At 31.9% G+C, this 25,772-nt stretch overlaps 2 protein-coding genes across 2 annotated transcripts; one reads left to right on the forward strand and one right to left on the reverse strand.

Moving 5' to 3' along the window:
• Window positions 1-4,698: 4,698 nt before the first annotated feature.
• On the reverse strand, window positions 4,699-25,772 carry LOC124353765 (mpv17-like protein). Its single transcript, XM_046803759.1, has 5 exons — window positions 25,602-25,772; window positions 10,524-10,652; window positions 9,231-9,325; window positions 7,791-7,903; window positions 4,699-6,512 (listed from the first exon to the last, which is right to left on the reverse strand). The coding sequence occupies exons 1-5, from the start codon at window positions 25,755-25,757 to the stop codon at window positions 6,271-6,273; spliced, it is 735 nt and encodes a 244-aa protein (XP_046659715.1). The 5' UTR covers window positions 25,758-25,772; the 3' UTR covers window positions 4,699-6,270.
• On the forward strand, window positions 15,700-17,398 carry LOC124353764 (probable G-protein coupled receptor Mth-like 4). The gene has a single exon (XM_046803758.1). The coding sequence runs from the start codon at window positions 15,960-15,962 to the stop codon at window positions 17,319-17,321; it is 1,362 nt and encodes a 453-aa protein (XP_046659714.1). The 5' UTR covers window positions 15,700-15,959; the 3' UTR covers window positions 17,322-17,398.

Here is a 25,772-nt window from a genome sequence, read left to right on the forward strand (position 1 = left end):
TTATTGTAATAACCTGAAAATGTTATTTATAACTATCAATTTTTAAAACTTTTATTCATTTATATTTAAGAAGGATGAAATATTTAAAATATGATATTTTATCAACAACCAAAAGTAATTAACAATATTTGTTATTTTCTTCAATAATACAAATTTTGAGAATAATATCTTTGGTTTCTAATATGTTTCCAATCAATGAAAGGTATGTTGGCATTCTGAAATGTAATTTAACTGCATGGCCATGGGTGGTGTCATGTGGTAGGGATCCCGAAAAATGCCCTTTATAACAAGTTATGGGCACTTGTGCCAAACTATAACTTGTTTCATTGTTGTATGGATAAAATGACCGTTATGTGTCATACAAGAAGTATACGATTCCTTATATAAGGCTTCTCAAGATCAGAAACTTAATGCATTTTGTGTGTAACACATATAGTTAGTAAACTGTTACTAAAAAGTCACAGATTACATACAAAATTCAATAAATGTTAATAAAAGTATAAAATCTTTTCTAGAAAAGATAAAATCTTATCATAAACAAAACAGTGTCATCATAGATTAAAAAGAATTAAAAAATGTACTTTTTGCTCATTTTTGAAAATCTTTTCTAATTTGTTAAAAAACAGTAAAAAAACTTGTTCATGAGATTAAATATGAACCTGTAAATTCATTGTATCTTCAAATGGTCTGTGAGAAGGTATTGCATCCAATATTAAAAGCTGTTGCCACTTGAATCATAACTGCACACTATCTAGTAGGAAATAATAGATACTTAATTATAAGTATTGTACGGAAAACTATTAAACAAGTGATATATTGAAAAACCTCTAAATAATAACAAACATATCCAATATTTTTGAATTTAATTCATAAGAATTAAGACTTTATTATAAGATCTAAATAAATTACAATACTAAACAAATGGTTCTAAATAGTAAGCGCTATCTATGCTGACTGAACAGAACTAGGTTTACCGAACCAAATATCTGCCACACAATCACCATAAGGATTCAAGGTTGGATACAAGATCTATTCTCTGTTCAAATCTAAAGTTCTGGTAAAAATTTACTTAAGACACTTCTTTCCTGTGCTTGATAAAGCAATAGCCTCATAAAAGTAGACATTTTAATAGAGGTAATAGAGGTTCACAGTGAAAGTTTTATTTAAAGTTTAGATTAAATAAAGTTTAAAAAACCTGCATAAAACGTAATTTTTTATTGATGCCATCTGTAGTGAAAGTTTAGTCATTTTATTTGCAGTACATTACTGATCATTCAATGCATTCATGATATTTTCAAAACTGAACAATTACAATTATCTCCTAATTAATCTCAAATTTTTTAAATAAACTTTAAATAAAAAGAAAAATTACAGAATGGATTAAAATAAAAACCATTATTATTATCAAGAGTTCAAATGGAAAAAATGCACATCGGTGCATTTTAATGGGATATTTGAATACTGACAGTGCAATCATAGTTTTTTTGAATTGTAAATATACATACATGCTATTCCAGTGTTTGAACTAAGTTTATGCAAAGTTTAGCCTCAATTGTTTCAGTATTTTTCCCCTATGATAGAAGAATAAAACATCTATACATACAGTCATCCAAACTTTTATGTTTATCATTTAGTAAGATTAAAGAGAACAGTAGTGTAATTTAAGTCATTTTAGAATAAAATAATTAACAAGTTACTTCTTTATTTTTTATTATTTTAAGCCACATTTAGGTAGTCTAGTCAAAAGTAAATATAAGAATTGTGTGTGAATAATTTTGAGTGATCCCATGCGACTGGAAGGGATTTTACTTCTTCAATATTTCCGAGACACCTTTCAATATAAATATTACATTACCTGTAAAGTGCGGAAAATTATGCAGTAAAATACCTTAGATAAAGAAAAGTAGATCACAGTACCTTATGTCCTTTAATAATGTGTAATTATAAACAATGCCTGGCATGCAGCAGCTTCTTGGATCAGCTCCTGGTGAGGCAACGAGAGGGACAAGGGACTTACCTGGAGAGAGAAACTACCTTCTATGGGGACAGGATGACTTGGTCCAGCGGTGGCAGTGAGGAACATTCTGAACATTAATTGAGAGAGTTTCAATGACCATAAGACACAGGAGTTACAGTCTCAAAGTCATACAAAAAATCGAAGAAAGTTATTTACCTCTGTAGGAACAATGATAACCCCACTTTCTAAAATTTCAACGTACATAGTGAAACAGTATAATCTAAATATTTAGCCATTCATTGCTATGATTCCAACATACAACAGCTGATCATAATGTCCATTTGGCTCCCATAAATCCTACAGGGATTTGCAAAAGAAAAGAAAATCTTTAAACCAAGGTTTGTTTAGACGAGTTGTTTAAGCTATAAAGTTAAAAATGTAGAAAATAAACAAATTTTCATAATTGGCAATGCATCATCTATATAATAGACAAAATAAATTTCTTTGATTTCATTTAGGTTATTTTACATATTGTTTTTGTAAAGGTGACTCCTCTTCCTAATGGCCAAGTTTGAGTTGGAGGAGAAGCATCATGGATCACAACAATGTTGGGTTGATTTTTCATCCACTTCTTGCGCTTTTGTCGAGTGTGTAGTTATTCCAAGTTCACTCTAAGCTACAAATGCAAACATGCTAGCACTGCTGCCTTATTGTGCGGTGATAAAGCGAGATTCCACCAACAAACTAAAGATATTCATATTAAAAAGTATCCTTGAGTCAAATCGTCCGGTTCGGTAGGATCTGTTGACAGTGGACAAAGAGAACAAAGAGAATGGAATTCAATACAGCCTCTGCTTGAAACATGATAGTTTGAAATTTCTCTAGTGTTAAAGTTCTGTCACTTAAGACCTTCTTCAGGTGCATTTTTAAACTAGTATTCCACTCTCCCTTAAGCCCACTTGGTGTGTAGCATATAGTGGAATGAAGTGAAATTTTATGTTATGGTGTATTAACAGTACATTAATTTTATGCTAGTACAACTTTATGCTAGTACAACTCATACGTATACAAAGTTTTGAAAGACAAACATTAAAATCACACCTAGTACCTAGTTGTTTAAGCCAGAACACATTTAAGAGGTCTTAAAGCTCAACTATTTCCTGGGTCCCTATTTTTTGAGGGTATTTTATATCCCCTAAACCATCCAGTGTGTCAGCACCTCAAAAATAATCCTAATAATATTATAAATGCAAAAGTTTTTTGTTTTGCTTTCACACAAACTATTCAACGGATTGTATTGAAATTTTGCATAGACATTCTTACAGCCCCTGGGATGAATATAGACCTATTCTTATTTCAAAAATCTAAATTAATTGTTTTGTAAATATATATTTCTTTTTCAGGAAAGAGGCAAAATCAGTTACGGAACAAAAATACTAACATCTTAGTAAATTACAATTACCATTAATATACACATTTTAACATACTTTCTTAATTGTAGGAAGAAGGCAAACTCAACATTGGAATCGTAAATATAATTCACTCGAACCACAAGTGTTCATACAGAGGTAAAACGTATGAAATTGTATGTGAAGCCGCATTTAACAGCTAGTATGTCCATAAAACACAAAAATATGTTTATAGCTTCAGTAAGAAATAATATTTTCAATGTTTACATGTTAGTCACATTTATTTGAATAAGGGGAAAGTATTTTCTGAAAGGAATTAGTCAATATTCTGGGAAATTATCAAGCAATTAAACCTATAAAGGGCATAAGATTTAGAATTGACTATGCAGTTGCCCACAATGTTTTGTTTTATGTTCTGGTGTAGTTACTTTTTTATATAGCTTATTTGGTATAAATATTTCTTTCCCCCCAACACTGTATTATTCATATATATCAAATTTAAAATGTTTGACTAAAACAAGAAGTTTCCTAGTAAGTACTAGGAAACTTCACAATGTGATTTCCATTTTTCATTTGATTTTTATATCTTCAGTAGAAATTGAATATGTCAAGAACACAACCATATGGTTATTACAAAATAATAAACATTTTGTAAAAATTTGTAGGTGCTCTAGTCAGTTTAATAAAACACTTTTGTGTTCAATTTGTTTATAATCAAAATTTAATCAATATTCTTCAAACACTGAGTAAATACAGTATATATAAGTATAAAACTTACCATCTAAATTTGAATGTAAATAATACTATATTTTTTATTTTTACAAAATACAAGAAATAAAATATATAATAATGTCAACATTTATAATTAATAGAAACAGTTGTATGTTGTTTACCTATATTGATTTAAACTTATATTGACATTTAAAATTAACAAAGTCCACATTTGTATGGCTTAATGGTAGTTAATTTACATTTACGTAAATACTCTAAAAGCTGCTTAAAGAATTTCAAACTTAATACCTGTATGTCTTATAGCACCATTAAAAGTTGAATTTCTATGTGTGTATACGTTCACATGCACACGCACATGTGCATTGTGAGTGCGTTTTTACTCAGTAAGCTGTGGTAGTTATAATTTATGTTTAAATTCAAAGAAACATGAAATGTAATTGCTATTAAATCTATTAAACCAATTATGTCCATAAAATTACCTGTACAAACTTTTAGTTTTTTTTATAAATGATATGAAATACATGTTACTTATAAAACATAAATGTAATATAATGAGTATTGATTCTAAACTGCAATAATAATTACTAATATGGAATTCCCAAGTTTTTTCTTAGAATTTTATTTAAGCTTCAGACAATTTTAACAATTTTTTATTAATTATGAATACAGCCTTACTAGTCTTTTATTTTATTTTTTTATTATAATAGCTAGATTTAAATTATTGTACTGGTACATGTGAACATTCATTACACAACATTGTCGTCTTTACAACAATTTATCTATAAAGATAGGCCTAGATAAAAAGATTGTACTGTATTGTATTGGATAATAAGTCCTTCTTTTCAACTATCATAAAACTAATGCAAGTTTAAATAACCAAAAAATAAGATATAATTGCATTTGCAATCCTTTGCTTTGTATATCACCAACTGGGTAAAAAATGTAAATATGGAAAGCAAAATTATACAGCTATTTTGTAATGTGACAAGTTAGACACAAATAACTTATGAACAAGGAGGAAAGTTAAAGAGACACAGCCAACTGTATTATAGGCCATCTTGACTATATCTCTACAAAATTAATATAATTATAGAGTCTTGAAAAATGTTTAATTTAAATATATAATTATTAGCCGTTCAAACCATTTTACACTTTTTGGTTTCTGAATATTTTTATTGCTTAGGAAAAATTTAGTTTATATTTTGTACTTTTTCATTAAATAGTACTAAGAAAAATAAAGACTAAACAAACTAGCAAGACACACTAAAAATGTGTTTGGATAAATATTAATCATAACTTACAAATAACTCTACATAAAAAACTAAGTGTACAAAATTGTTTTTTGAAGTTGAACAATGGTGTTATTGAGGTTTAACTCAAGGTATATGTACAATGCCTTTACAGGAACATTATGGGTAACTTAGCTTAAAAAGGTAAATGATTTTTTAAATACATAATCATGTAACACAATCTATAAAAATACCAGAGTTTTGTTTCTAAATATGTAATACAAACATGGTAAATAATAAATTATTGATTAAAAAGTAATTTGAAGTAAGAAAAATAGAGAAGAGTAATTTTTATTACAAATCCTACTTCTTTATTTTAATGTTATTATAAATAGAAATGGATTAGAAATATAAATTTACTAAGGAAATTTTCCAGTAATTTCAATATGCAAATAATTGAAGTAGAGTTTGCTAGTTCTTTAGTAGAGCTTTGTAAAACGTGAAGATATAGTATTAAAAATATTTTACATGTTGTAAAGTGAGCACAGATGCCAACACATGTAATTATTTGTACGTATTAAATATAGGTTTACATTTGTCCTCTTCAGCTTGATGTTTTTTGCAGTGCTAAGAATTAGCTTGCAGAATGTCAAGTAAGGGAACCTCACACCACATTGCTCTTCCTCGTTCATATATCTTTAGTTTCTTCACTCACCTCACGGCATCCAATAAATTACATTTTATAAATTTACAAAGTTCATGAACCATTTTTGTTAGTACGACTTGTTAACATTTGTACATCTTAACAATTTCTTCTCTCTTCACTTTCTCAGCATTCCTTTCTTCTTTTATTTCAGCTTGATTTTCAGTGCTGAAATCTTTGCTTTAATAGTGAATACTGACTTTTATTTGACTATTCTGATTTTTCTCCAATAAACAAGGATCACAGCAGTTGCTTCTGATCATCTTCTGTCGAGATGTAGTCCTTGCGTTTGATCCAGCAGAGGACATTGATCCAGATAAAGGAACAGGTTCCAACATAGACAACCCGAGCAAATGGAGGCACCAAGAGAAAATTGATCAACTGCGCTGGTAGCCAGAATAAACAACTGTTCTGGAAGGTCGGAATGAACTTCTGTCGACACTCCTCAAATATGTCCTTCTTGCCCTCCATAATGCTCATACCTGTAGCAGATGATTGTATTAAAATGATGGTGTGTACTAATGTAAACAGGAATGATATTCCATCATGGATTTAGACATCAAAAATATGTTAGGTATCAATTACAATACAATCCCTTATCATTGCATTTTGGATATTCCTCCTCCAGATTCAATCCTATTCAAAACCAAAATGATAAATGTTAAGTAATTCTTGTTGAGAGCATTTTTCCAAATTAAAAATTCTAATACCCTTTCTTATATTTACAATATTTTATGTCAAATTTTCTCTGAATCCCTCCCTTTACTTATTAGTCTATCTTTTCATAAAATTTGAAAATAATTACAAATTAAAAATTAACACTTTTTGAAAATTTGGTCGTACCATACGAAAATGTATTGCAGATTATGGAACACAGTGTGATAGTTTTGTTAGATTACTTAAGCAATCTCATAAAATTCATATCAAGAGGATAAATTTAAAAATTCCTAACTAATCGTAGTTTCTATAGGTCTCATTGGGCATAAGAATAATGAAATGCCCGAGTATAACCCCTCTCTGACCCAAAGAACTTGTGCTTATAAGGAGCTATCAGGCATCAAACCAAATTTCAGTCATCCATAGATCATGGAAGCTGACAAATTACCATGGAGGAAGGGGCATTGTGCAGTCCTGTAACAAATTCCTGAATTTCCAAAGGATTACCAGTGAATCCAACACTAAATGACAGACATCATGAATCAGATATCTTTAGATTGGGATAATTTCCCTATGACAAACTAGAAGGCTATTTTTAACATACGATTTATCTATGACTGGTACTGAACGGAGAAGAGTTTCACCCAGGATCTCATGTGAACAGGAGCAAACAAGATCTGAACAAGAGTTGAGTTACTATAACATTGTTCCTAGGGTTTTGGATCATATTCAATTATTATAATTATAACCTATTTGTGTACTTAAGAGCTAAACGATCATAGATACAAATGTAAGAGTTTGTTCCATTCCACCCCTACCCAAATTGACTCCCATGTTTTTCATAATTCATGATTGCCTAATTAGAATTATTAACTATATGACTTATTGAAGAAATATACAAAACTATAACAGTAGACTTAATTTAATACAAAAACTACAACATTTCAACATTTTGTTAGTCATGTCTCTTAAGTCAAAAGTGAAAGTAAAACTCAAGCTGTAACCAATTAATATACATTGTGATAGAATAACTCGTTCTTCTCAAAGTTACAACAGAAAAATAAAATAAAAACTCAGCATTAGGTGACAATTGAGATACTTACTTATATAAAAGGTGACTAGAAGAGGTGGAGTCATTAAGAACTGGTCTAGAACTAGTTTCTTGAGTACAATTCTAGTGGTAGTGCCTACATAGGCACGGTCCAACCATTTATACCTGGTAGTTGAATATCATGTTAGTGATAAGCAAGCCTACATACAGCAAAGCTATGTAGTGAAACAAGCAAAATTATGTGAACAAATATTTAATCAATTACAATAATTTAAATAAAAATGGATTAACTACTTTATGCTACATAAGGCAAATTTTGTTGAAAATACAACAGTAGTTTTGATTTTGTCTTGTTCAATATAATTTATTTTTGTCATACTACTAGCAGTAATATCTAGATTTTCATATCTGAAATCTTTTTAACTTTAATGTAGTTTATTTTTACACCTGAAAATCTTGAATATTTACATTTCCTAAATTTTTTCTCTATCCAGGGCAAGAAAATGAGCGAATCTCAATTGCACTTAAACCTGAAGGATCTAGATCTCATCTCTGACACTTCCGGGGTGAAACTTTGATATTCAGGGTGGGGATAGGACTGGGGCCATCTCCTGGGAAGATACCATGGAAAAGCCACTGATATGAGTGATAGTAGGGCATTCTATATTATGAATTTTATCCAAACTGAAAAACTGGAATGGTTTATTTAATTCTAATTTCAAATGTAAATTTCATATACGCATGAAGAAGTTTAGAAATATGCAGTTGAGCCATTTTTTAAAGCAGTTTGTAGAGAAAATCTAAACAAAATTTTAAATATGTGAACAAAAATATCACATACAACACTAATAATACAACTAATATTACAACTTAATAATAAATATGTTGTTGTTTTACTGAGAACTAAACTCTTGATAAAATAATATAAGTATGAACAAAAAATTTAATGAAAAATATCCAGGTATCACCTGTTTGTGAAGTTTGGACTAAAAGTTTATTAGTCCTATCTGATGGGGGGGAGGGGACAGAGCTTTATACACACACATATGGTTGAGGGTTTTTATAAAACAAGTTTTTTACTGTGGGGATCAAAAATTGGATATTTTCACTGAAAACTAAGATTTGATTACTATTGTTTTTCCTTCATCTGTTCTAAGGAATAGAGAATAATAGAAATGGCCAGTGATAGCTGTTCATTTACAGATATAAATAGGTTAATAAATAAACCGGTTTTAAAGTTAACTGTAAAGTACATCATCTTTTAATTTTCTATATGTTGTTTACTGGAGTTTGTAATTTGTTTGAAATGTGATTAAATTACAACATTTGTTTCTTGTTTCTGTTCTTTAAAACTACAAGAATACTATTTACACAATGATAGAATAAAAATATTCTGAAAAATAATTCAAGAATAATTTAATATTCTATTACAAATAAGTCACTGATTAAGTAAAAAAAAAAACGTAACTAAAACCACTCAATCAGAACTTACCAGAAATAGAGTAAATTTGGATTTATGACAGTTCCTACTACAGCATATCGAGCTAGTACTCCTGTATCGTAAGGTTCAGGTGGATCTTTCTTTTGCTGAAAAAGCACATGAAATATGAAAAAATAAAATTTTACCACATGTCAGCTGTTAAAGACTATTTAGATCTAGTTTTATTAATTAATAATTTGAAAATATTTGTTTTTACGCTAAGTTTATGTATAAAACATTCAAAGGTACAGTAACAGACATATCCAAAATTGGGAGTACAGAATAAGGCTACCTCTAACAGACTTAAGTACATATGTTTATTTACGTTTTAACTGCAAGTAGTACCTAAAATGTGTCGAGGTATATTAAGAAGACTATACAATGTCACAATAAAGTTTGAAAATAGTTTGCTATCTTACTGAGTCTTACAAGTAGCTGGTCTCAATCAGCATGAACCAGGAGTGTAGGTGTTAAATTTTTGACATGCCGTTGCTGATAATCAACTTATTAGGGAGATTTTATACAACTCTGGATATTTCAATCATCCTCTTAGGGCAAATTTCTGGGAGCTTTTTTGCATTTCTCCGATCATTACCCAAAAGTACCACAACCATAAAATATATGTATGTACCAAAATATAACGTAAGTTTCTAAACATGTAAACTGCCGTTATTTTTAATATACCGCGGCTAAACTTGAATAAGACTTTAATTTGATATAGGACATACAAGACAGAAATACATAACAGACCATACATAAGATAAATATCTATATCAGATATTGATTCTATTTGTGTCTCTCTCTGTTGTGGAATATACCCATATGACAATATCAGACGTACTGGGTTTGGGTTGAAACTGAAATAATGTTTACTGAAAGATGTGAAGTTGTTGTAGGGCTAGCTGTTGATGCTTTAAAGGACAAGGAGATAGAATAATTGGATTAAGTTCAGCCTAAAGATTGCAATAGTTCATATTTTATATTTATAATTTTATTCAACTATAATTATTTATCTCATGAACATTTAAAAATGGTACAGGTTTTATCGATTTTAAACTTCACCCAAATGGATATCACAGTTAAGTTTCACTCCTGCAATACCTTAAAAATTATCAATAGACTGTAAAATCCCAGTTTTGGAATCTTGTTGAGTAGTTGGTAATATCCCAATAGTGACAATATCATTATTTGACTATAGAGTGGGATACACAATAAAGGAACGGGTAAAAATTGGGTTGTCTTTTATGGCTACAATACAAGCCATAATTTTAATTTATAAAGCTTGAAATGTAACTTATGACTTACAAAGTATCTCTTATTAAGAGTCTGTTGCGAGAACTCTGCTCCGACGACCATGGTTCCGTAGACAAGAGCGTTGGACAGAACAGGGTACTTCTTGAACACATTACGAAGTTGAGAAGCCATCTCATGCGACTATAACATATTTTTAAAATATGTAACATTAGTACTGATACTAACAAATTACGGTACTGAAATGATTAATGACACGCTTTTAAGTTTTATGATATCAAAGACCAATAAGTATCACGACATAGTCCCACAACTCAGTACAGAAATATTTACTTTTTTATATTGTGATTTAAATTTTACTGTACATAAGTCTGGTAAGATGAAAGCTTCAACATTCTTAAAAAATTTGTTACTTCTGGAGACAGTGTGGAATCACAATGCTGTTCATTACGTATCATTAATTTTAGTACAGTTTGAGTAAAGTGAAAGCCACAACATTCTTTAAAGAGTCTGTTACTTCTGGGGACTGTGTGAAATCACAATGCTGTTCATTATGTATCATTAATTTTAGTACAGTTTGAGTAAAGTGAAAGCCACAACATTCTTTAAAGAGTCTGTTACTTCTGGGGACTGTGTGGAATCACAATGCTGTTCATTATGTATCGTTAATTTTAGTACAGTTTGAGTAAAGTGAAAGCCTCAACATTCTTTAAAGAGTCTGTTACTTCTGGGGACAGTGTGGAATCACAATGCTGTTCATTATGTATCGTTAATTTTAGTACAGTTTGAGTAAAGTGAAAGCCTCAACATTCTTTAAAGAGTCTGTTACTTCTGGGGACAGTGTAGAATCACAATGCTGTTCGTTATGTATCGTTAATTTTAGTACAGTTTGAGTACAGTGAAAGCCTCAACATTCTTTAAAGAGTCTGTTACTTCTGGGGACAGTGTGGAATCACAATGCTGTTCATTATGTATCGTTAATTTTAGTACAGTTTGAGTATTGAAAGCCACAACATTCTTTAAAGAGTCTGTTACTTCTGGGGACAGTGTGGAATCACAATGCTGTTCATTATGTATCGTTAATTTTAGTACAGTTTGAGTATTGAAAGCCTCAACATTCTTTAAAGAGTCTGTTACTTCTGGGGACAGTGTGGAATCACAATGCTGTTCATTATGTATCGTTAATTTTAGTACAGTTTGAGTATTGAAAGCCTCAACATTCTTTAAAGAGTCTGTTACTTCTGGGGACTGTGTGGAATCACAATGCTGTTCATTATGTATCGTTAATTTTAGTACAGTTTGAGTACAGTGAAAGCCTCAACATTCTTTAAAGAGTCTGTTACTTCTGGGGACAGTGTGGAATCACAATGCTGTTCATTATGTATCGTTAATTTTAGTACAGTTTGAGTATTGAAAGCCTCAACATTCTTTAAAGAGTCTGTTACTTCTGGGGACAGTGTGGAATCACAATGCTGTTCATTATGTATCGTTAATTTTAGTACAGTTTGAGTATTTAGTTACTTCTGGGGACAGTGTGGAATCACAATGCTGTTCATTATGTATCGTTAATTTTAGTACAGTTTGAGTATTGAATGCCTCAACATTCTTTAAAGAGTCTGTGGGGACAGTGTGGAATCACAATGCTGTTCATTATGTATCGTTAATTTTAGTACAGTTTGAGTACAGTGAAAGCCTCAACATCCTTTAAAGAGTCTGTTACTTCTGGGGACAGTGTGGAATCACAATGCTGTTCATTATGTATCGTTAATTTTAGTACAGTTTGAGTATTGAAAGCCTCAACATTCTTTAAAGAGTCTGTTACTTCTGGGGACAGTGTGGAATCACAATGCTGTTCATTATGTATCGTTAATTTTAGTACAGTTTGAGTATTGAAAGCCTCAACATTCTTTAAAGAGTCTGTTACTTCTGGGGACAGTTAAAAAACAAAACAGGTGTAATTATAAGATAAGGAACCCCAAACCTAAAGAAGTAAAGAAAACCTAAAACACATAAATAATATGTGCTCGCCCTATCACAAATTATTTAGACAAATCAAGCAATAAAATCGTACTAATAATGATTCTATATACTACTTAGCAAAAAGAATTTCTCAAAATTATGAGTATAAACTATCTGGAAAATCAATCATATGACTGTTACCAACTAAATGCTCACTTCAGTTATTAAAGATTATGCTACAATTATTTCCAATTACTAATTTTTATAATAAATTATTGATTTTAGCAGACTAAATCTAGAAAAGTGTTAATTTCGTGTTTAGGGAAACGAATAATAAACAGACAATTGGTTTTAAAATTGTTTGAAGTCTTAACCATTGGACTCTTAAATATTTGACAAAAATTGATATCTTACATAAAAATCAGTTTAGGTTCAAATCTGAATCATCAACGGTTTTATTATTTATGAATTACTTAACAACATTTTAGATGTAATAGACTAAAAAAGGTTGTAGTTTTGTACGTCGTTTCACTTTTCTACAATTTTTCAAAAGCTTTTAATTGTTCGAGAAAAATGTATCGTTCAAATTAATTAGAAGACAGTCATATAAATTTTATATGACATTCTTACTGTACCATTGTTACATTTTAACTATTAATAACATTCGAGTCTAAAAACAATATTTTCTACTAAAATCCAATTGCTCATTTTTATAACATATGCAAATAAGTATTCCAGTATCCTATCATCAGATTAAAACCACATATTGTTGTTTAAGAGGAATTATCTTATTGCAATGCTATTAAACAGTTGAAGGCATTAAAAAAAAATCAGGGAATGAAAATATGTGAGCGAATTTATAACTTTATAAAATATCTTATTAACTAGTAACACTATTCACTGGAGCAATTCTGGGATTGAAATATGATTAGTGTTTACAATATGAATGTTGTATTTAGCTTCATTTCATCTTCCTCTTATTGCAGTGTCTGAAATCTGATGCTGTTATAGATTTAGTGAGTCAAGTCTGTAAAAGCATCATATTCCAGATGCTGCAATAAGAGAAAGATGCAATGGAGCTAAACTCAACATTCATATTGAATCAACACTTCTCACTATAGCTATGTTGTTACTATCATTTTTGTTATGTTTTTGTCTTTGTGTAGTTGTAATGTGTATGAGTATGAAATACATACAGGGTATATGAATACAAAGTAGTCCTTTTAATAATCAATATTCAAAACTTAAAGCTTTAATACTTTTACAAAATTCAATAATTTCAATATTTAAAGTGACCTATTTTATGATTTTTATAATGTTTATCCTATACTAAATGGCAGTCATACAAAGGTTCAAAATTGTTCTTATTTCAACAGCCACTTTTTTTATAATGAATAAAGTTTATTAAGTGTGGTATGCAGTATTATGTTGTAATAAGAGACATTAAAATTATATACATATTGATCATTTGCATATAACATTTTCATGACACTCCCTGCGGGCCTATTGTCTCCTATGTAGGCACTTAATGTAGATTTTTTTTATTGCAAAGAAAACTAAGATAGCTGTATAATATTGTACTAAGTTTGTAGATTTTATCTTTAAAAAATACCAAGGTGTTTCCAGACATTTTTAGCACTATACAATAACACTATAATACTATATAATTTAGCTGCATACATTTCTTAGTTGCAAGTGTAGAATATTTGCCTGGAAGGGATAGAAAGACATGTAGTAAACTAATAATTACAGAAAGAAAATTATAATAATTCATAGTACTATGGACAGAATTTGGGGGGGGGGATATGGTAAGTAAGTATCTGTTTTAAGCTATTTGAAGTTGAGTTAAAAAAATAGTTTATACATGTATACTCAGAATTAAGTTTTAATATTTAGTTTTGTGGGTGGATTATTTGACTGATAATCTCTCCCACTAGACTACTGATTTACAACACAGGTCTTGAATAAAAACATGAGCTGTACTTAGCAAATGCAATATACAGAGTGTCCATTATCGACTCTGTTAATCTTCCTCATATCATTTATCACTTCGAAATTAGTTAGAAATGTTGTATAAAGTAGAGTACTGTCTTTCGAACATTTTGGAATCTTTTCAAACCATTTATGTACGTACTAATTTTATATTTTTAGATATTTAGATACTGTTTGCCTTAGTTATTCAAATTTTGATGAAACTAACAAATATAGCATTATTTTTAGTACAGCCATTTTATCTAATACTGGTTTTAATTTTATTTACTCTTTTTGTGAATTACCATCTATTTTAACTGCATTTCAGAAATTTACACCGTTTACCATTATATGAAACAGGCATTGATACAATAATACAGTTCTTAAATTTGGACAATAAAAGTTTCCAATTCATACAATATCAATAGTATACATCAGGATTTAGTAATGATGCCTTCGGAATATCCAATTTTCATCTATTAGAAGAGTGATATTTTGATTGAATTTTTTTTTACTTACATGTTTTAAAGACACTGTTATTATAATCAGAGCACAAAAGCTTAAAATTATCAAAAGAAAAACGTATTGTTCTGTTGATGTCTTTTTTTACAACATTATATACAACAATTTGACCTCTTTTAGTATTATTACTTAATTGAAACAATTATATTTTCGAGGAGAATAATCATGCTCTACATGTACAAAAAATGTTTCACACAAAGATGAATTTGTATAAAAAAATTCTTCAAAAGTTAAAAAGGGTTTTTGGCTATTTATGTAATAACTAGATCAGCTTGCACAAAATACATAATTTTGATTGATTACAGTCTGTGCTTACAATTATACACATGTAAGTATACCTGTTTCTAAAAACCTCTTATTTCATTTGGGGATGTCAAAAAAATGTTTGAACTGAAAAGCAAAATTTACCTTTTTATTGTCAATATTCAATTATCTCCTGTATTATGTGTGGATAATAAAGCAAGAAATAATCAATAATAATAAAGTTAGTAAATTGCAACAAGAACGTGACATAAGAACTAAAATAAAAGCCTGCATTAAATTTCCAAGAACACCTTAATATGATATTGAAACGAATATATTAACAGGAATCTCAACATCGAGTTACAAGACCAAGCTATCTGATAGTGGGTTTGTGGTTTAATTCCTTGCAGTATTTCCAATCACACAGACTGATGAGTTTTTGATCCTAATCAGAGGTTAGATCAGTGGCTTTCCAAGGCTATGGGATCTCCAATACGGCCAGTTCCTTGTTTATTTAGTACAATGGAAACCTCAGTTATACGAGAATGCTGTAGTGAATGTTGTAATAATTTGCGTTGGCTAATTTTGTTTATATTAGTTGCAATAGTTGTAGCAGTTCATATCGGATATGTTGTGGTATATGTGTTTCTAGAAGATCAACCAGAACATACACCTTCATCAGAAAAGTGCCGATCAGGTGATTGTCAGTTTTGTGAGAAACTTCAGGACATTGCAGGAATCTCTAATGGAAGTGTTGACGCCAATGGAGTTCACTACCCTCCTGGAACAGTCTGGATGCACGAAAATGGTAATTACGAAGGATGTCCTTGCAGTTTCAAAACTTGTGTCAGGAAATGCTGTCCCCGTGGTCAAAAATTGATATCGGAACAGGAATTAGTCTGCGTTAATGACACATTGGAAACATTTTCTAGAAACTTGAACGAAACTGTCTTTTTCAAAATCGGTAAAGGTCAAACTTTGGAAGACCTTCACCAGAAGACGATGACTAATGAAGATTTTTTCATCTCTAGTGATTTTGGCTGCAATGAACCTGGACCTTACGGACATGGATCTAGATTTGTACCTATGGATGAGAGGACGTATTTAATCTCAGATGGAACTATTCTGACTGAATCTCTAGTTTATATTGACCTGCCTGGTTACTGTCTAGAATCTCTAATAGAGAGTGATGAAATTATTACTGTAAGATGTGTTCAGAATACTTTAGTCCAATATTCTCTGCAAGACTCACCTTTAACAGCTATGTTCCTGCTTCTCTTAATGTTCATAAGTGTGTTAGCTCTCTTTGTAACAATTTACATTTATGCAGTTCTACCTCAGTTACAAAATATCAATGGTAAACTTTTGATGTGCCATATGGCCTCTTTGGCAATCTACTTTCTCAGTATAGTTGTTGCTGAAATTTGTCCCGATCTCGGTCAGTTTTGCCTTCAGACCTTCCTCATTGGTCGTACAACTTGGTTGACAGCAACTTGCTTCGAGCTGTGGCTAGTGTTCAGTCGCCCATTGCAACACCGCAAACCTCGTCAACATTTTGAGTGGAATAAGTTCATCTACTATTCTCTCTTCGGGTGGGGAATCCCATTGCTCTCTGGAGTTCTGTCTGCTGCCATTGGAGTCGTACCCTCCCGTTCCGATTCTTGCCCCAAACCGAGATTCCAAGATGACCCTTGTCTGTTCAGTATTAAGAATGCGACCTTGATGTTCTCAACTTTTCCTGTTTACCTCTTGGTTTCCTTGAATTCCATAATGTTCTTTTTCACACTCTTTAATCTGAAGAATCACTTTGCCTCCAGAGAACATCTTTCCACCAACAAAACAGCAGAGAATTCCCGTGAAAGGTTTTGGCTCTACGTGAAACTCTCGCTGCTCATGGGCGTGAACTGGGTTCTTATGGAGATTTTCTACACGGAAAGCCTTCAGATCCTTGCGATACCTGCGTTCTTCTACCTCGTAACAGTTTACCTCTTTTCCCAGGGGATCATTGAGTTCATACTGTTAATAGTGTGTAACAAACGAATATTGAACCTTGTGTGTGAAAAGTGGTGTATTCAAAGTGTCAATTTGGAAGCATTGTTGGCGAATTCAGGAAGTCAACCGACCCCAGCTACCAGCTCAACTGAAACTCCGCTCTGAAACTCTCTCTTCAGTGATTTTATTACACCTGACATTTAGAAAATATGAATTAACACTAAACCTCTAGGTAGGAAGAATATATATACACTACACTACACTACACTTAAATATATACACTATATGATCATTATTATTATAGAAATTAATACGTCATAAGGCTAGTCATAAAAATGTATATTATATTATTTTTCAATTGGTGAGAAAATTATAAGTATTACAATTAAAAATAAATTTGTAATATTATTTGCTTATATTTTTATTTTTTTAAATAGATTATTAAGGTACTTATATTGTAGTTATATCAATTTAATTTGTTGGGGTGTGAATTGTTGGGCTAAATGTGTCACAAGTGATAGTTACAAGGAATCAGAAGGTACATTTGTTGGGTGGAGGGGGGTTTGTCCTGTTCCCCTAGTGTTGGGTAGGTACACAATGGAGAAGATAGAGCCTTAATGCTGTAGCAGTTAAGCTATAGTAGTTACCTCAGTAAGGGAGAAATTGTGCTTGTACTATTATTTTTTAATTGTACATATTTAAAAAAATAGATAAATGATTACTTATATTGTTGCTATACAAATTATTTCATTTGTTGAGATGTGAATTGTTGGGCTACATGTATGACGAGTGTAGTTACATGGGATCAGAGGGGTTTGTTGGGTGGTGGGGGGGAGGGTTTGTCTTGTTCCTTAGTGTTGGGAAAGTACACAATGGGGAAGATAGAGCCTCAATGCTATAGCAGTTAAGCTATAGTAGTTAGGTACCTCAGTAAGGGAGAAATTGTGCTTGTACTCGTGTATTTTTTTATTGTACATATTTAAAAAAATAGATAAATGATTACTTATTTGTTGAGATGTGAATTGTTGGGCTACATGTGTCACGAGTGTAGTTACATGGATCAGAGGGGTTTGTTGGGTGGTGGGGGGAGGGTTTGTCCTGTTCCTTAATGTTGGGAAAGTACACAATGGGGAAGATAGAGCCTTAATGCTATAGTAGTTGGCTCCATTAAGGGAGAAATTATACTTGTACTACATTTTATAATTGTATATATCTTTATAATAAAGATAGATTATTACTTATTTTGTAGTTAAAACAATTTTATATATTGGGGTGTGAATCAAATTATATTTTACTTTAGTTGAGAGTCTATATACTGTTTTTAATACATTATTAGTAGGTTTAAATCCAGTAAAAAATGTCATACTTATCTGGAAAGCTTTATTTCTCCTACTTTAGTCACCGATTTGGATTCCAGGCATGCTTATTTTCTATCATATTATTTAAATGATATAGTTTGTTAGAGATGTAGCCTATAAATAAATATACAAACTATTAAATAACTACACAACTTTCACACTTGCTTACAAACTAATTTTGTGAATACCTCCGTGTCAGTTACTGAACACAAATATTTTATTCAAAATGCCTTACTTTACTTACTTTTTCTAAAATGTGTTGCTGTTTGCAGTTGGAGGGACAAGATTAAAACTCAAAATATGGTAGCTTTTAACATTTACTCCAAATAACGTAACTTATTCTTAAAATGTGAGTCATTGTACCATCATAGAGTCGTGATTTCAAGTTTGTGTTATGAAATCTTGCTCTGTTCCATTACATGTATTTGAATTGTATTGTACATACAGGGTGTTCACAAAAGGGTGTCACAATCTTCTGTGGCTGATAATACTCATCATTAAAAACAAAAATATATCCAATAAAATAGGTTGAGAAAATGTCATTTAGCTGCTACGCCATTTTTTATTTTTTATTACGAATTTTTATTTCTAGAGCTAGTAAAGTTATATATAGCAAACTTTTCACATAGGTATTAATAATAAGGGAAATATTAAAAAAAATAATGGTGTGATATGCTTTAATGTTACTAAATTTGTGCCTAATGAAATTTTTTTAGGTTAAATATCAAAAAAACCAGTTTAATTATACAAAATACGAGATATAAACTATTTAATAATATTTATAACGGTCCTTTTCTCAGCAAAATCCGTTAACACATAAGTAAGTGGTCACTTTAGTGGTATGCTTGCACAAGCCGGGAGCAACAAAGATTTTACAAGTTGAAAGGTATAAGCTGTTTTGCACCAGTTATAAAAAAACTCAAAGATGCTAACTATTTTACAATGTTTATAACAATTTGTACAGTACTTTTTAACAAAATCTGTCAACGCATAAGCGAGCACGACCACTTTAAAGATACGCTTGCACAACATAGGAGCAACTCCTATTCGCAGTGAATAGTTATTCACTGAGTGTTCCGTAAGTCAATGATAATATTCAATTCAATGTAGGTCTGTCAATGACTAACCCAAATAACAAAATTAGATCCTAGTAAAAGCAAATTTTTGCCAAAGTTTTTGAGATATTGACACGTTTTTAAACCTCAAAAACAGCTACTTTAGATGAATATTTCATCCACTAATGCTACAAAACTAGGAATTTAGTTATTATGTTTTCTTAGAACTAAAGCAATTATGTCAGAAAATCTGGTTCAACTGAAAACAGGTGAATGCAATCAGCATTTCTTCATTGAACTAAAAGTAATTTCAATTTTGAGTTACTGTACTTAAAATAATCAATATTCTGATTTAATGCTTTATCCTTTAAAGGAATATCCGTTACTATACTAAACTAACACGCTGACTAAAAATAAATGTTCATGTTGTGGAGATTTCAAAATGGTATAATAATACAACTTACCACTTTGGAAATAAGACCATTTTTAATATTATTATTATATCAACACTTAAAATTGTTATTCAAAATATTGGGAGCTAAAGGCGAAAGATTTTTGTTATTTCTGTTTAACCTGAAACTGACATAATAAATGCTAAAACTGTCGTCCATCATTTTGTATACAGGCGTAGCGTCTTCTTGGCTCGTTTGGATCGTTTGGCTCGTCTCACATTGAATTCCTGAGCAGCGTAATAAATACGTTGTCGCAGTTCATCAATATTACGTACGGCTTTAACGTACACTTCCTCTTTAAGACAAGCCCAATAACGGATTTTTCAGGGGACCTGAAAGGCTACAGAATGGGACCTTGGGGGCCACTGAATGGGACCTTGGAGGCCACAGAATGGGACCTTGAGGCCACAGAATGGGACCTTGAAGACCACAGAATGGGACCTTGGAGGCCACAGAATGGGACTTTGGAGGCCACAGAGTGGGACCTTGGAGGCCAGAGAATGGGACCTTGAGGCCACAGAATGGGACCTTGAAGACCACAGAATGGGACCTTGGAGGCCACAGAATGGGACCTTGGAGGCCACAGAATGGGACTTTGGAGGCCACAGAATGGGACCTTGGAGTCCACAGAATGGGACCTTGAGGCCACAGAATGGGACCTTTGAGACCACAGAATGGGACCCTAGAGGCCACAGAATGGGACCTTGGAGGCCACAGAATGGGACCTTGGAGGCCACAGAATGGGACCTTGGACCTTGGAGGCCACAGAATGGGACCTTGGAGGCTACAGAATGGGACCTTAGAGGCCACAGAATGGGACCTTGGAGTCCACAGAATGGGACCTTGAGGCCACAGAATGGGACCTTTGAGACCACAGAATGGAACCTTAGAGGCCACAGAATGGGACCTTGGAGGCCACAGTATGGGACCTTGGAGGCCACAGAATGGGACCTTTGAGACCACAGAATGGGACCTTAGAGGCCACAGAATGGGACCTTGGAGGCCACAGTATGGAACCTTGGAGGCCACAGAATGGGACCTTGAGGCCACAGAATGGGACCTTGGAGACCACAGAATGTGACCTAGTCGGCCGATCCATCTGCCCGGCAGGTCACGTTCAAGAAGTTACGCACTGGTCTTGCGTAATGAGCTAAACAATAAGCGTTCTGAAACCACGTGTGTTACCGGGTTGCCGAAGGCACATCGTCCAAAAGAAACTCATTACCCAGAAATTGTGTAAAGTACCTAGTAACTCTTACAAGCCGATGTTTTGGCATCTAAAATGCCCGTCCAAATTTACTTTAAATTAACGCTGAGTCAGGAATTTCTCTCATAAAGTAAGGATTTTCAGTTGCCCTGTAGTGTAGGTTATGCATGTTTACAAAACCATCTTTCTTAACGTGCTTTCATCCGAACATAAGATTTTATTCAATAACCTCTACGTTTTGCTAACATTTTCGGCAGAAATATTCCCTTGTGGAATAATCACATGGTAGTAAAGTCTGCACATGTTGCACATGATATGGATGGTACTGTTACCTTTGGAATATCCTGTGAGCTGTAGATCTTAACATTCCAGTTTTGACAGCGACGGTCCTTACTGAGACATATGGATTATCCTCGACTTTTTCTACAACATTTGTATCGAACACAGGTTTCCCTACTCCATGTCGATCACAAGGTGTTCTGTACTCCAAGAATGTCAAGTGAACATTTATGAAAACGTGATAATCAGGGAATAGCAATACATTTGGATACTTTCCCGATAAATGATAGCAGCCACATTACCATTGTGCCTTGAAATTCATCATAAATGAAATGCTTGTTTGCATATCCATGCACAAAATACCGACCAGGCATATTTACCAATAACACGCTTACAATGTTCATCAGAAAGGCAGGTTTAGACACACAGATTACAATGAACAATCTCATCACAGAGTGATCAGACTAATGAATATCTAGAGATAAGCAACAGATAACGGACTGGTTCTGACCGGAATTCCACGGATTGTTATCTGGGACATAATACTCAATCAGATTTGGGTCAACAATCGAAGAACAGATGTTTAAAATTTAACAGCTGCAAGTTTATAAGACCTCCACGACCGATCCATTTATTTGGAAACTGTTGATTCAAGTAGGTGGATACAATATTTGAAAAATGTGTCGATGGGCTATCATGTTGGAAGCTGGCGTAGCGTTATAAGACAAATATCTTCAAGCAATGTCGGTAATTATTCAAATTGTAAGTATGTCAGACCTGTTTATTGTTTTTGAAAAATAAATGGTCCAATCAGATGATTATGAATAATACCACGCCATACGTTAATGCTAAAATGCTGTTGAAAGTTACGTTCAATTGTTGCATGAGGGTTTACTTTTGCCCATAAATGTTGGTTTCATAAATTGTTGATACCATCACGAGTGACTCATCGGTAAATAAAACTTACTTAAAGAGTCTACGATGAATGGTTAACCGAATGTAGTACTCTAGGTGGTTTCCCATTATCTCCTTGATGTAAATGCTGCATTTTTTGTTTGTGGTAGGGATAGTACATACAGCTTGTTATTATTGAGTGTTATCTATACCTTACTAAGTAACCCTGAACCGTTTAGAAATACGTCTTGTACTAATACCAGGACTAAGTTCAACAGCAGCAACAATGTTTTGCTCTACAATAACATCATGTTGGCAAGAGCCCTTATATTTAACTTTGCCCTAAGAAGTGATTCTGTTTCCCGTAACGAAAGAAATGTAGCACTAATTGTTCTAGCATTTGAAGTTGTCTGTATTCTTCAACTGCCTTCACATAGACCAAAAGTAAACGCCATAACGGTGTATTCTTCACTTATAAATAAGTGTGGTATTACTACTCCAATAATTTAGTAACTACTACGGACAAAACAATACTTTCTGGGACCGAAATTCAATTACTACGAACAGAACAATACGCACTTGGACTGAAACTAGTTTGTTAGCTCTCAAAATTACTTTAATTATTCAAATCACACCATTGTTGAACAGCTGCTTATTGTATTGCCATCTTATGATATAGAAGTTACCACCCCCCCCCCCCCCCCAGATATCATTCTGTATGTTTTGGATCAAATTAAATTAAAGCCGTACAGTGCGTCAGAAGCACCCGCCGAATGCACTTCTAAAATCAATCTACTCTATGAAATCTGTAAATAAGAACTGAAATTTATAGTGTCTTAGTACAAATTTAATTTGTTTAATGGGTAATTAACAGAGTTATTGTCCGTCAAATGTAAAATGCGTGTTGTTATGAATCAAAATTCAATTAATCTCACATTTATTAGCTTTCTGTTTTTTTTTTTTTTTATTTACACCCTTTTGACAATAATAAAATGTTATAGAAGTTTTATTAAAAGTTTTATCTGTTTCTTGGTGAATAACAAGTGTTGCCCAAATGAAAATGTGTTTTTTCACTGAATGTTTTGCATTTGACACAGGTTTTCTCAAAAACTACCAAACTTACAGTTCTGGGGCCTGTTTTATTCAATTTACCAAGTCAAATACCATAAGAAGCGATTGAGTTCGCCCCTTAATCTATCTTACCAGTTCAGGAAGACCTCATTTTACATGGTGAGATGAAAACCGGACGAAATGTTTCGCTAGCCGTAACTCGCTAACGAAGCATTTCCGGATCCATGTAATGTAAACTTTTTTCATTATTTTTACATGTAGAATGAGCTCTCATAGTAAAATAGGTATCGTTTAATTTTCAATTAAATTGGCATTTTATGACATTTTAAAGTTATTTACGCTTAAAGTTTTTAGGAAGCCGTCATTTTAAAAGATAAGGTTCTAAAAAAATTTCAAAGTTTTCTGTAATTAGGTCTTTAAGTTATAAAGCGATATACATAATTTAAATTCATTACAACAAGCCGTTCAAAAATAAAAAATTCTTAAGTGAAAACTAAAAATAGCCGTTATTTAGATAATTATTGAGTTTTCGAAAGTTTTAATATGATTTTTGTTTGCCTTTGGTCCATAAATAATGGCTGAAAATATTGGTAGAGAGTTCCAAGATATCTTACTTTGGAATTTCAGTGACTTATCTGCTTGGAAGAACACAGTTTCAATTTGCAAATTTTTGACTTATTAGCATGGTCGAGTGGATATCATTTGATCAGCCTAATTCTTCCAAACATGAAACTTGGGAAACTTAAACAATACTCAACACTTTGGGTATCAGCATCCGTCCTATAAAACCTTTCGTATTTTTATCCTTTCCCAACTCCGTTTCTGGTTATGTTACTTGACTAGTGAAAAGATTTAGCTAATGCAAAAAAATACCAATTTAAATCAGGGTTTTTGCCTGTTCCTACGGTCTATATTTTTATGAGTTATACTCCTAGTTTTAGTTTGCATAAGCAAGTGACGTTTGTCAACAGCAGTCAGGAGTGTGGATAAACTTCAAGTGGGATGTGACCCTGGATTCATTTAAGCCCGTAATATAATTGATTCCACTCAAGGTCCTTGTACCTCAACACTGTTTGTATTCATTGTCTAACACCCATTTATAACAGGTTGAAATATTATACTTTTAAATCAACTTTTAAACAATCCTGCAATTTATTTTGATTTAAAATATATTCTTAGTTTTAAAATCCCTCAGTATAAAACAATAATATTTCCTAAAATAACATTATTTCATAGCATAAATGCAGTATTTATTTTGAGAATAATATTTTTTTCATTAAATTAAAATTAAGAAATATTTATAGATTTCAGGCAGATATTTTTCTAGTACCGTAGACGAAAAATCCTTTACTAGCTTGATGTATTTGTTAATGCCATTTAAAATGCAATCAAAATTTTTAATACTTTTATAATTAATGTATCTGTTGTTTGGATTTGTTTTTTCAAAATAAATATTTGTGTAACAAACACTTTTAAAATTATTAGTCGTATGAGCATTACATTATTTGTATAGTACTGGAGCTGTTTATTAATTCATTCATTGTTTTAAAAAGTAAATATGAACATTCATTCTGATTATCCGGTGGTTTTTCAACAGAACTACACTAATTAGGTCTTAAAAACTAAAAATTGGTAAAAATAGCAAATAAATATATACTTAATGAAACATTATCAACAAATGTTGAGTATTTGTATTTTATTAATTAATACAAAGCACCTAGTAGACTTTTCCACACTTAGTAGATTCTTATTTTTGTTATAAAAATTAAGTAGGTTAAGTTTTTGAATAACGTGAAGAAACGTGTAAAAATAAGTTTTTGTTATCAGTCTGCTCACCAGTAAGGAAAAGTGTTTCCTTTAAATCCAACTTAAATTAAACAATTTAAAAAAGGGAACCATTTATTTCTATAATAAAATCAATAGCTAAAAAGATTGTATTATATAACCAAGTAGGTATGTAAACAAAAGCATATTAAAGTTTAAAACTGTAGTGTTTGAACCGTTGAAAAAATATAAAACCTAAAACAATAATTCTCTTAACACAACAAAAGTGTCATGCATATCGTAGCAAAACAATGTATCATTTGTCACATAAAAGCCATGACAACCGAGCGAAGCTGGCTACTTACATAAACGCCGCATCTGACGAAGGCTGGCCTCCCACTGAATGATAGTGCCCAGAAAGTACAGTCCCTTCCACTGCTGGAGGACCTGTTATGTAACGTATCCGGCACATTGGCGTAATCGAGACCACAGTCGATAAAGCATTTATGAACGATCCCCATCAGTACCGCTATCGA

Source organism: Homalodisca vitripennis, chromosome 2, assembly GCF_021130785.1.
Source record: "Homalodisca vitripennis isolate AUS2020 chromosome 2, UT_GWSS_2.1, whole genome shotgun sequence".
NCBI lineage: Eukaryota > Metazoa > Arthropoda > Insecta > Hemiptera > Cicadellidae > Homalodisca > Homalodisca vitripennis.

Excerpts from the sequence above, each read along its gene's own strand:
- LOC124353764 (XM_046803758.1), top strand. The coding sequence starts at position 15,960 with ATGCACGAAAATGGTAATTACGAAGGATGTCCTTGCAGTTTCAAAACT.
- LOC124353765 (XM_046803759.1), bottom strand. The coding sequence starts at position 25,757 with ATGGGGATCGTTCATAAATGCTTTATCGACTGTGGTCTCGATTACGCC. Across the intron at positions 10,653-25,601 it reads TCGTCAGATGCGGCGTTTAT|TCGCATGAGATGGCTTCTCA; the intron begins GTAAGTAGCCAG and ends AATATGTTATAG. Across the intron at positions 7,904-9,230 it reads CCAAATTTACTCTATTTCTG|GTATAAATGGTTGGACCGTG; the intron begins GTAAGTTCTGAT and ends TTCAACTACCAG.